This window comes from Macaca thibetana, chromosome 5, assembly GCF_024542745.1.
Source record: "Macaca thibetana thibetana isolate TM-01 chromosome 5, ASM2454274v1, whole genome shotgun sequence".
NCBI classification, from domain to species: domain Eukaryota; kingdom Metazoa; phylum Chordata; class Mammalia; order Primates; family Cercopithecidae; genus Macaca; species Macaca thibetana.
In genome coordinates this window covers 82,938,753-82,951,692 of record NC_065582.1, presented here as the reverse complement: position 1 = coordinate 82,951,692, position 12,940 = coordinate 82,938,753, and the positions used below count along the sequence as shown (strand labels likewise).

Sequence of the window (12,940 nt, the reverse complement as noted above, 5' to 3'; positions counted from 1 at the left end):
TTTTATATTGGGTTTAATTTTTTTCATTCTAAGTAATCCTTCATATGCTTAACTAGCTAAATTTTACTCGTTGGTTCTGATATTCCCTCCCCAAATAATCAAAGTTAATTCAGATTATGGTTTTTTTCTTATCTTGATATAGCTTAATATAGCCATTGAAAATAAACAATCTCTAGAAAATTCTAAGTCTAATATACTTCAAAATTTTAAGCATGACACTGAGAAATAGTGAAAAGCATAGAAAAGGAATATGAAAATAGCATTGAAACATTTGGAATTGAGGGGTTTTAACTACTACTAAAGATAGAATATACTGAATCAGAAAACCTAGTCTTGATTTTCACCTCTATTTATGAGGTATGTGACTTTGGACTAGTATGAGTATTTATGAGGTACGTGTCTTTGGAAGAGTTACTGTGCTTTCCACCCTAATTTTTTCTCTGTAAAATGGAGGGAATATTCCTAGCTTTCCCTTTCTCATAGGGTAGCTTCAAAGATCAGAGATAAGGGATCTAGTGTTTGTGAATTCTGAGTTACTATGAAATGTAAAAGATTACTGTGTTTTGTTTATCACTGTAAATAACTCTGATGGGGAGAACTTAATGTGTGATTAAGGTTGCAACTTTTTATGTGTGATATGAAATATTAAACACATTTTTAAAATAATTCTTTTTGAGACAGGGTCTCACTCTGTCACCCAGGCTGCTGCAGCTTCAGTCTCTCAGGCTCAAGCGATCCTCCTGCCTCAGCCTCCCAAGTAGCTGGGTGGCTATTTATTTTTATTTTTTGTGGATATGAGGTCTTACTATGTTGCCCAGGCTGGTCTCCAACTCCTGAGCTCAAAGAATCCTCCCACCTTGGCCTCCCCAAGTGCTGGGATTCTAGGCATGAACCACTGCACCCAGCCTAAAAACAATTTTAGCTTGAGGGACCCTAGGTTTTTTTAGGTTATATGACTAGAAATATAATAAGATGTATTTACAGGGCTAATGCGGTAGGCATGATTTGAGCAACACCAAAGTTATTTGATATAGCATAAAATTCTTGTTCTTTTATTAATGAGACAGAATTGTGCTTCTCAAAGTGTGTTTTATAGAGCATTATTTCTCTAAAACATTATGCAATTGTATGCATTAAAAACTTCTAAGGTCAAATACATTTAAGAAATCCTAGGTTTAGCTAAGTTAAATAGGTTTGTTAACTGTAAGACTTCTCAATATTCTAATGTGCTAACAGTATTGTAAATCTCTAAGAGAGGCATATAATGTATCTTTTCCCAAGTTGTTTTAACCATGGGATTATTTGAGTCTTGGGATTAGAGTTTACTGGAATCAACTTTAGGTCAGTCTGGGCTAAACTAGGAAGTATGGAGACCACACTCCACAAAACCCAGTATCCATCACCAATTATGGCTCTCATTGCCTGTTTTTTGAGACTAATGGATTGACCTTGGATTTAGGAATGAGGGTTGGGGAGGGCGGAAACGTGCTGCACAAACTTAGCCTGGAAAGCAGCCGTAAGTGGTGGTATGCCTGTATGGACACCATAGGTTTGCTGCAGGGGATTGTTAAAAAGCCACTTTGCAAAGACAAAACTCTGGTTTCAGAGGGGTAGGAGCTATCCCAGAGCAAAGAAATTTGAAAAAATGTTCTGCAGAACCCAAACTAAAGGAAGTTAGGGGGACATACTTTCTGGTCTAGCAATATATAATGAAATCTTTTACAACTATTAACCATAATGTTTTTTGGAAAATATTTAATAATTTTGTAAAACACCCATGTTACAAAAATGTTACCTGAAAAGTACAAAACTGTACTTGCCATTTGACTCCAATTAGATATAAAATATATGTTTGCATATGTCTGGATGTATATAAAAGTCTGGAAGAAAAAAGACCAAAATAGTAACCATGAATATATCCAGTTTATAATATTTCGGGTGATTTTCATTGTCTTTTTGTTGACTTTATGCAGTAATTTTTAAACTGTCCAACTGCAGTATCACTGATGACAGTAATTCATTATAGCAATAATTCCTTCAGAGAGGGGGCAGAGGAATAGAACCCTGCTCTTCTCAGCAGGAAAGTGAGGATTCTGATTCTTAATCATGTTTATTTTATTTTGGACATACTGATTTTTAAAAATTCATTGAATGTTTTATTAACTTCTATTTTTAACCTTTCAGATTTTCCTTTACAATTGATTGTGATAGATATGTCCGATTTTAGCTAGGAAATTTGTATTACTAGAAGGAATATAACGTAACTTGGACCAGGAAACAGATTTTTTTTCCCCCAGTGTTGTCAGAAGCCCATTTTAACTAAAATAACATAGGATGTTTATTAACTAAAATAACATAGGATGCTTATCTTAAGATGTAGATTCCTAATCCTTATGACACATTTACTAAATCAGACTTACTAAGGAAAGTATCTCTCAGTCTTTATCTTTATTTATTTATTACTTATTTATTTATTTTTCTGAGACACAGGCTTGCTCTGTCACCCAGGCTGGAGTGCAGTGGCATGATCTTGGCTCACTGCAACCTAAGTGATTATTGAGCCTCAGCCTCCTGAGTAGCTGGGATTACAGGCATACGCCACCACACCCAGCTATATATATATATATATATATATATTTTTTTTTTTTTTTGTAATTTTAATAGAGACAAGGATTCACATCTGAGTAGACACACTTGGTCCCCAACACTCAACTTTTTATTCAACCAGCCATGACCTGGGTGTGAACATGACAGACCCAGCAGGGTTCCAACGCCTGACAACCTGCACCTGTCAGGAAGAGCCCCCTCCTTTCCTGCTCCCCCTGCAATACATGGTTATTTTAATAGAGACAGGGTTTCACCATGTTGCCCAGGCTGGTCTTGAACTTCTGGCCTCAAGCAATCCGCCTGCCTCAGCCACCCAAAGTGCTGGGATTACAGGTGTGAGGCACTGCGCCTGGCTGTTCTCAGTCTTTAATGTGTACACAAATTACAAGGGGATCTCGTTAAAATGAAGACTGACTCAATGTGTCTGGAGCAGGACCTGAGACTCTGCATTTCTAACAAACACAGGTAATGTTTCTGATCTGCAGTCCCCACTTTGGATAGCAGGGCTCTTTCTAAAACAGAACGGCAGCTCCAACCCAGCAGAACCATATTCTGGATGGAATCAGAACTAGCCAAATGTAGGATGTTTAAAATATAGCATTTGTGCCTAGGTATGTGTCCACCTGACTCACGTAAAATAAAGAGAAAAGGCGTTAATAGAAGCCAGATTATAGAACATAATGTTATTAATATGTATCAGGTGCTCTTTTGAGTGGCCATATCAGAGAACCAGCCTCATTGTTGCGGTTATTACACAACATGAGAATGTGCTGCAATTCCAAGTACCAAGCAGTAAGAAGAAAATTGTTTTCTTTTACTGATTGCTGCATGTTGTCCTGAGGTTTTTCCTCTCATCTCTCTTCTACAGATTTTACAGAGTCTGTGGCTAGTTCAATCAGATTGTTCTTGGTCATGGAAATATTATAGTCTTTCTGATTCTGTATAGTGATAAGTAAAAAGATTGTTTCTGCTGAGGGGTGAAAAGGTCTTCAAACTAGTTTGCTTTCTTGTAAACAGTAAGACCTGCAGAGACCCTGAGAGGGATCTGATATCTCCTTGAAAATTAAATTTCTGCTAGTGTTTTGAAGGAGCCAATTGTCACTTCTCACAGGTTAGGATCTGGTGCTGTGAATTCTGAAAGTTTGCAAGATTTTTTATTTATATTTTGATTAGATCCTATAGTAGATAGTAAAGAAAATATCATTCTCTCCAAAAAGTATAAATTGAGCCCGTGGTGATTGTGACCAAAGTCAGAAATCAGATTTTTTTTTTTTAAGTTACATGCACATCTGTCAATAGAGTTATAATTACAAGTATTGTGCTAATTGCCAGTCTGTAATTTGGGGCATATCACTAAATTTTCCTGTGCATTTGTTTTCTCATCTGCAAGTCAGGGATAGTAATAGTATCTACCTCACTGGGCTGTTGTGAGAGTTAGATGCAAGGGTACCTATAAAACTTTTACTGTACGCTTGGCACATAATAATAACTTAATACATATTAGCTATTACTGCTGCTATTGATGTTGAATTCATTTATATGGTAATGATAACATTTCCTACTTAATTCATAAAAAGACAACCTATGCCGTTTTCTAGTTCTGAGTTTATACGTTTCTCATGCTTTTTATTATGGTTCATTACAATTTTAATGTTATTTTTAACTAACTAGATCCTTTTGAAACAAATTGGTTTGCAAGTGTGAGCTGTTAGGTGCACGGAGAAAATGAAAATAGAAACTCGCTATTTTATTCTAGGCTTATTACCAAATACTTAGAATACTGTGTTTTATTCAGGTGTTTATAGTATCATTAGACAGTTGTGATTTTAAAATAGAGACTGCATCATCTCAACTTCTTTACTGCGAAAATAATAACAATAGCCTTTTCAGAGATGAATCTGTCTAGATGGGAGATTTACATGGTGGATCTGATGAGTGCATCCAGCCTGGGCAGCAGAGTGAGACTCTGTCTCCAAAAAATAAAAATAAAAATAAATAAATAAATAAAATAATAAAATAAAATAAAATGTAGTTTCCTTCCCCAGAAAGTCCGATTCAGTAAATGTGCCATAAGGATTTAGAAATCTACATCATAAATAAACATTCTATGTTATTTTAGTTCAGACCTTATTTTAGTTCAGACTTTCTGTGGGATAAAAACTTCCATTCTTTCTTTAAATAGATTCTTTTGGCTTGAGTGCATTTACACCTGTCCCCAACAGCTGGTGGGCTTCTGCTCACCCTAGATGGTGTTCATGCTGCACTCAGTCCAAGCAGCCCTTACCCGAGAGTCTACTTACCACTTGCATTCTGGTGCAAAGGACTCATTCCTGGCAGAGCCTAACCTTCATGGTAACCTTTGGCTTAGAAGAGAGGAGAAGGGGAGGCCGAGGCAGGTGGATCACTAGGTCAGGAGTCCAAGACCAGCCTGGCCAACATGGTGAAACCCTGTCTCTACTAAAAATACAAAAATTAGCCAGGCGTGGTGGTGTGCACCTAGAATCCCAGCTACTCAGGAGGCTGAGACAGGAGAATTGCTTGAAACCGGGAGGGAGAGATTGTAGTGAGCCAAGATTGTGCCTCTGCACTCCAGCCTGGACGACAGAGCAAGACTGTCTCAAAAGAAAAAAAATTATCCTGTCTCCAGGCAGTGCCTCTGTATCTTTCTAAGAGTTTATTAAAGGTTCGTACAATACATAAAGGAGAAATAGGTGTCTCACAAAAATTAGGCTCATTGTTGATTAGCTATGTCTATGTTCCACCTTTCACCAGAGATTTAATTTTTTTTTTTTTTGCCAATTTTGCTCTTTACTCTCAGCCCAAAGGTGTCTGTGGAACTTTGTAGATTCTTCCTATGGGATGAAAGCTTTGACAAACAAGGTCTTATTTCTGTGAGTCCAACAACCCTTTTCTTTTGGCCTATAATGAATAGATGGCTAAAACTTTTCTCTAACATGGTTAAAGAAATTTCAGAAACTGATCTCCAGCCCTTTTATTTGCTTTTCTCTCTGATCACTTAAAATTATGATGCATATGTCCTGCATCTGGAGAGAGAATAGAGGGAAAGAGAGAAAGGGAGAGGAGGAGAGACCATCTCATAAAACCCTGGTCATTCATCCCCACCCTCCAATCTGTGTCTCCAAAAGTCTCTAGGTTTTGCCACCGGAAACAGCCTTCAGAATATTAGAATAATTACATATGTACTATTCTCTTCAATGAACTAAACTTCTAAGCATAGAAGTAATTTAAGACAGTGTTATCTTTAATCATTTAGTCCAGCAACAAATGCCAGAACTGGCCTGGGTAATGCCATAGGAACCACTTTGCTTCCTATGAAACATAAAGAGAATTTGCAAACCTACCTTTACTGAATAATGCTTACATTTCACTATAGTTACTCTTGGCAAGAAGTTGAGCAGTGGGAGGTGTATATGATAATATTTACATTTACTTCTCTGTGCTTACTCTTAATGTTTTCTGGGTAAAAATATACAATTGACTATTTGGGAAACCTCATTTGTGAACACAGGTTATATATGATCACATCCCTGGGGAAAACACATATTTAGTAGAAAGTGCCTCGCAAGCATTTCTTACAAGGACTTTCCTGTTCCTTTTTGTGGCTGATTTTACCCCTGACTCCAGGGCCCAGTAGCCATTAGAAGGTACTCTGTTCCTCAGCCCAGTCCAACCATGCCTTTATCCAGCTGTCACTTGCTTCAGTACCTGTACATTCCCTTTCTTTTAGTTTATGCAGAAGGCTGTAAGAAGCAACAGGCAAGACATATCTTTTGGTGGGTAAAACATGGACGAATGATAGAAAGATTCTGGGGACATTTTCTAAAAATATATGAACATTCATAGTTGATGTTAATTTTAGTCATAATTTCCCTATGACACCCACTCTCACCTTCTTCCTGTTCATTCTCCAAACTACTACCAGAATGGTCATTTCAGCATGCAAACCTGTTCTTGGCACTCCTCTGTTAAAATCCTTCAGAGGCTGCCAGTTTCCACCAGGATAATGTCCAAAATATTTACAAGGCTTTAAAAGCTCCTGCACACTCTGCCTCTATCTCCAGTTCCATTTGATGCCCTTCCTCCTGCACCCTGCCTCCCCCGCCCCAAGGTCTACAGGTGATTCTGGTGTTTCAATCCCTGCTCTTTTCATTATCCAGAGCCATAGCTCATAGTACTTCTTATGTCATAGAGAAAGCATCACTTCTCAGAGATTTTCACGACGTGTATCCTCCCCAGCCTAGCTTAGCCAGTCCCTCACACCCCACTCCCATACTCACGTAGCATCCTCTCCTTCTTTAAGACACACATTACCTGGGGAAATTGTTAAAAATCTGCCTTCACTTCTAGAATGTAGATCCCATGAAGGCAAGAGTATGCCCAATGCTTTATAACACGCTCTTAGCCCATGCTTTGTATAGCTGATGCTCAGTTTCTTGGTTGACTACATAAATGAGTGGATGGAATAGAAGGAGGCAGGATGCATGGACAGATGGTGGAGGAATTGTATTGCTAGCACTTCTCTGATTCTTTTTTAGTTTCTAAATTTACACCATTCTAAGAATTAATGGTGCAACTACAGAGAATAGTAGGTATGCATTTGTCTTTATAAAACACATATATTGTGTATTTAAGTTGAATATTAGCCAAAGTCTGAAGCAGGGAAATAATAATTAGAAAAATCATGTACCAGTGTCCATCCTGGTTATAGTTCATTTTTGGGCAAGGCTAGTTATTCATTTTAATTAACATTTTCTGCGTTGATCAAAAAAGCTCCCTTGAATCAAAGAAAATGTTTGAATTTCACAAACATATTTCAATTTCATAGCCTTGCATTCAGCAACTATTAAGTCTATTCTGAGTTCTCTTTGAATACTTAGAATTGCCAAAATACAAGTAACAGACATATAATTGCTATTTATATGTGATCTAACAGCACCCTCTTTTATTTAGAGGTTTTAGTTAAGTTTTTTATTCATATTTATATTTTTTCTTTTTACAAAGAATCCTAAAAACATAGAATTACAAAAAAAAGTGAACCAACACAAATGAAAAAAAAATTCATTTCTAATTCTTAGATTACCACTATTAGCATATTGGCATATTGGTGTATTTATCCCTCTTTCTTCTAGTCCTTTTTTTTGGTTTGTTTTTCTTGTACATGATTGTGATAATAACATAATACTGCTTGAATGATTTGTTCTGCTACTTTTCACATAAACTCTAAAGTGTATCAGGGAGTGGGTAGTGTTTCTTCTCTTGACACTTCAGTGGGATGCTCTTAGTAATCCCATACTGGTATGTGTAAGGAAGGAAAATTAGTTAAATAATTTGGTATGGTTATAGAGTAGAGCACACAAAATTGTAAGAACCAATAGCTTCTGAGCACTTCTGGTCTCTAAATTCCTTGGAATGTTTCCCAGTGGATTGTAATTAAGGTATACATGATTATCTGCTGCTAAATTAAATGGTTCTTGGAAACCAAGTACATACAATATTAATAAACCATCTGACATTTTACAAGTTGTTACATGACTAATTCTTTGTGTTGCCATCTTCTAACTGTATGATCTAATCTGTTCCTTTCTCTTCAGCCTCATCCCATGCTGCTTTCTTCATTTCTCAGCATCCTCCAGCCATTGTGAACTCCTTTCTCTATATTTTCCAAGCACTTTCTTTGTACTTTGTACTTTGTCCTCCCTCTTCCCCAACCCCAATGCTATGCTTTTTGCTTGGAAAGTTTCATTCTTCCCTTTCAGTTTAAATTGTGCTTCCTCAGAGAGGACCTCTTGATCTCCCTTTTTATAAAACAGGCTCCAAGAGCCAGGAAACCTTTACATCAAGACTTGATTTGCCATTTGATAGTCCTTCATCTGGAAGGAAAAAAAGGGGGGGGGGGGAGCTTGAAAAACTGTCATAACGTCCCTGGAATATGATACTTTAAGAGTTGAGCCCATTCCATTTTGGAGATGATTTATATAAGTTACAACAATAGAAGGAGACAAAAACATGATTGTTCTATTGAGTTTTTATAACTTTCTGTCACAAGAAAGAAAGCATGCTTGCCTACAATTTTGTAATATTTCTAGTAAATGAAAGAGGCACTCCCCCTCTCAGAGCACCAAATAAGGAAAGTGTAATTGGATGTCATTGCTGTCAGTCATCTGGGCTATAAAAGAGAGAGTGGGGTTGCCTCATCCCCTGGGCACCCACAGTCAGCTGTGTCCCTAGAGCTTCTCTTCTTTCTTTGCTGCCCAGCTGGGTATATTGCGAGTATGGATTGTAAGAAGGGAAGGGACTTCACTGTTTTAACGTTTGAAACAAAAAGAAAAAAACTCAGAAGTAGTAAGCTAAAAACAACTTGTGCAAATATTATGGGATTATTACTTAATTTTAAGAATTTTTGCTAAAAACAGTAGGAACGTCATTGAAAAAAAGAACCCCTTTGAGTGATGATGGTTTCATAGTGTTCTACATCTCCTACTCCCTGCCTTATAAAAATAAAGCTAATTAATTGAAGTTCTGGCAAAGAGAAGGGAGTATTCCTTGGCCTTTGACCAAGAATTCCCCTTACCACCATGAACATTCCCACGCATTTCCCCATCAGTTACTCTCCATGATGTCTTCCTTCCTAACCCTTATCAAAATCTCAAATTACAGCACTCGTTTATCTCCATATTTAAAGTCTGCTTCTCCCATTAGAATTCAAACCACGTAAGACCCAGACCCTCAGTCTTGTCTATCCCATTCACCCTGTCTCCTTAGTGCCCGCCACAGTGGTTGGCATCTGCGTAGCCATCAAATATACACTGATTGAATAAATAAATCAATGATTTAAAGAAATCAATTATTTTTTTTAAAGTAGATTCTTATGCTTTGTCCCACTTGTGTCCTTTGACTAAAGTGTTGAAATACTACATGGCTTTCTAACAGGATATTTGTATTCACTTAGTAAACAGTTATTGAGTGCCTGCCACCAGGTCAAGCCCTGGAAATGCCACCCAAATAAGACATGATTGATGCCCTCCAGGACCTCAGAGACTAGCAGAGGGACAGACACATATGTGTAAATAGCTGCAATTCTTTATGAAAGTGTGTAATAGGGGCTTTTAAGCATGAACTCTCGAGGTACATGAGGGAAGAATTTGATTCTGCCTGGGGCATGAAAATTTCTGCAGAGGCAGTGATATTTATGCTGGGCCTTGAAGGAAGAGATTTTTGGCAGGTTAATTAGCAGGAAAGAGAGCATGGAGTCTGAGACGTGAAAATGAATGGCATGTTTGGACAGCATTGTGTATTTTGGTGGGGTAGATTGTAAACTCTGCCCCAAGAAGTTTGAATTTGATCTTAAAGGAGCCAGGGAAACTGTTTAAGGAAGGGAGGCCATGGTAGGAAATGTATATTAGAGTGCAACAATGTGCAGAGTTCATTGGGGGTGGGGAGTAGATGCTGTGATTAGAAACCAAACCATTCACTTCCATCATAGGTATTTGCAGTTAAAACAACCTTAATTTAAAGATCATAATAATGTATCTTTCATAGAGATGAACTTTAGAATTTCATAGAGATGAATAGTTGGCTGGAAATTGGTTGCTCTATTAAAATATATCCAAATAAAGACTTTTAAAGTTATTTTTGTTGAATTTTAGAAACTTTTGAAAATCATTTTTAAAAAATGTATCCAGATCAATGTTGCAGTATAAATCGCTGCAGAACAAAATTTGTGAATCTTCATGTGAGATATGATTAAATATTTTGGATTCATCCAGATGAAAAAATGACTAGGTCTTTTCCTCCCGCCCTTGTTAAAGGTAATGCCTCTTTATCAATACCTCAAAGACACACATACACACAAAAAAACTCAAAACTTTTCTCTTGCAGTTCCACGGCAACCTTCAAATGACTTGTTTGAAATATTTGAAATAGAAAGAGGAGTCAGTGCAGACGATGAAGCAAAGGATGATCCAGGTGACACTTACACTCTTAGTGCCATCATAATGACATTTTATTGTTTCTCTCCATGAAAATAACTTTTAAATGTAGATTGTTTGGACCATTTGGGAAAATTATACCTGTTTTCTTTAACAACTCGGATTTCCTTTGTAGTTAAATCATCATTTTCTTTTTAAAAAATATATTAAAGTAGTACTTAAATTGTAAAAAAGGAAATCCTATTTTATAAGTGATGATGTAACATGGTCATAATTTGGCAACATTTGTGTGTTCTATTTTTACAGATGATGCACTATTGTGCTGAGAAAGGATTAATGTACTTTCCCTTTGGTCTCGTGGAAAGAAGCTCTGGTTATATGGATAGGAGAGAACACGTGTTGTCTAGATACCCCTAGTTCATAGATTCATTTGTTGTTTTTGATTTTCTTGTAGGTGTTCTGGTACACAGTTGTAATTTTGACCATGGACTTTGTGGATGGATCAGGGAGAAAGACAATGATTTGCACTGGGAACCAATCAGGGACCCAGCAGGTAAAACCATTTCATTTAACGTTTTCTGGTACACATTTCAATGTGATACTATCTGAAGACTTCACTGCTACTAATCAAGTCTACTGTAATGCATCTCTGTGTTTATTTAATAGAGATGGTCAAAATGGACCATGCCTAGCATTTATACTCCATTTCTTTGAGAGAGTTAAATTTGTTAGCTATCAACTAGCACTATATTATGGGAGACAAGTAGTTAATTAAAAGGTCAGCTAATTTCTCTCAAAAAGCTTGATAAATAAAATATTTAGATTAATTCTTGAAAATAATTCTCAAGTTATTTGTAGCACCCATTCCCAGGAATAAAAATAATATAGTGGTATATAAGCCATGGTAATAGGTAGTCCCAGTTGTTTTTTCTTTTCTTTTCTTTTCTTTTTTTTTAAGATTTGAGTGGTAGTAGAAGGACACAGTGGAAATTTCTATAAAGTTGCGATTATCCCTCTGAAAAAATTTCACTCTAACTTGGATGCTGAAGGAAATGGTTACAAATCACCACCACTCATTTTATAACAAAAGGTAGATTTAGACATAGTTCCTTCAAAATCAACAGAGTTTTAAATTGCACAATTCCTATTAATCTAAAGTTTTAGTACTCATAAGACATCTTTTCTTCTGGATTCAAGATAGCTTTTCTCCCTCAGTAGTTAAATCTTTTTTTTTTTTTTTTTTTTTTTTTTTTTTTTGAGACGGAGTCTTGCTCTGTTGCCCAGGCTGGAGTGCAGTGGTGCGATCTCAGCTCGGCTCACGGCAACCTCTGCCTCCTGGGTTCAATCAATTCTCCTGCCTCTACAGGCATGTGCCACCATGCCTGGCTAATTTTTTGTAATTTTTAGTAGAGACGGGGTTTCACCATGTTAGCCAGGATGGTCTTGATCTCCTGACCTTGTGATCTGCCCGCCTCGGCCTCCTAAAGTGCTGGGATTACAGGTGTGAGCCAACACGTCCGGCCAGTAGTTAAATTTTTTATGGATAAGGCCTACTTAATGGAAGGGTGAGGAGTTTGGTTTCATTTTTTTTTCCTTTTTATACTCCTGATTCTAGATTTTAAGAAGAAAGATACAAAATGTGAAGAAAAAACATGTTGTTTCATTTATTTTAAAAGCCTAGTTCTTCAGAAAACCACACACTGCATGTTCTCACTCCCAGGTGGGAATGGAACAATGAGAACACTTGGACACAGGAAGGGGAACATCACACAATGGGGCCTGTCGTGGGATTGGGGGAGGGGGGAGGGATAGCATTAGGAGATATACCTAATGTAAATGATGAGTTAATGGGTGCAGCACACCAACATGTATACATGTATACATATGTAACAAACCTGCACATTGTGCACATGTACCCTAGAACTTAAAGTATAATATAAATAAATAAATAAATAAATAAGAAAAAAATCAATTGAAAAACAAGCAGATTTTAAATTTTGAACTAATTAAAATAATGGAAAGTGTCTGTTTTGTCGTGTATATACTATGAATAAAATCACAGTATTTTCTAAGCAATTTCCCCCCACAAAATAAACAAATAAAAGCCTAGTTCTTCAGTACCATACCGGGTAAGAGCATCAAACACACAAAAGTTAACTTCAGAGAACTCATGATATCTTAAACCAGCTCTTCTCAAACTTCACTGTGAATGCAGAGCAGCTGATGGCCTCATTAAAATGCAGATTTTCATGCATTTCTAGCAGGCTCCCTGAAGATCTCTATGGTGGTCCTCAACGCACATTTTGAGTAACAAGGTATTAAAAAATTAGTCCAAAAATATATTCATTATATCCCCTAAGGTTGAAATAGAGATATACTTAAAA

The 12,940-nt window shown here is 36.8% G+C and overlaps 3 protein-coding genes across 7 annotated transcripts in view; 2 read left to right on the top strand and 1 right to left on the bottom strand.

The window, feature by feature from the left end:
• The window catches only part of PPA2 (inorganic pyrophosphatase 2), a 1,020,900-nt gene that overhangs the window by 557,535 nt on the left and 450,425 nt on the right, over nucleotides 1-12,940 (bottom strand). The gene's annotated exons all lie outside the window — the stretch shown is intronic.
• Nucleotides 1-12,940, top strand: part of AIMP1 (aminoacyl tRNA synthetase complex interacting multifunctional protein 1) — a 524,679-nt gene that overhangs the window by 163,565 nt on the left and 348,174 nt on the right. The window lies entirely within an intron of this gene.
• NPNT (nephronectin) overlaps nucleotides 1-12,940 on the top strand; it is a 77,496-nt gene that overhangs the window by 53,653 nt on the left and 10,903 nt on the right. For all 5 annotated transcript variants that reach the window (XR_007725829.1, XM_050791486.1, XM_050791487.1 and 2 more), the window contains 2 exons: nucleotides 10,507-10,593; nucleotides 11,011-11,109. Coding sequence is in view for 4 of the 5 variants with exons in the window: in XM_050791486.1 (XP_050647443.1) it covers nucleotides 10,507-10,593; nucleotides 11,011-11,109 (186 nt within the window). In the remaining variant the exon portion in view is untranslated. The remainder of the gene's footprint in view (nucleotides 1-10,506; nucleotides 10,594-11,010; nucleotides 11,110-12,940) is intronic.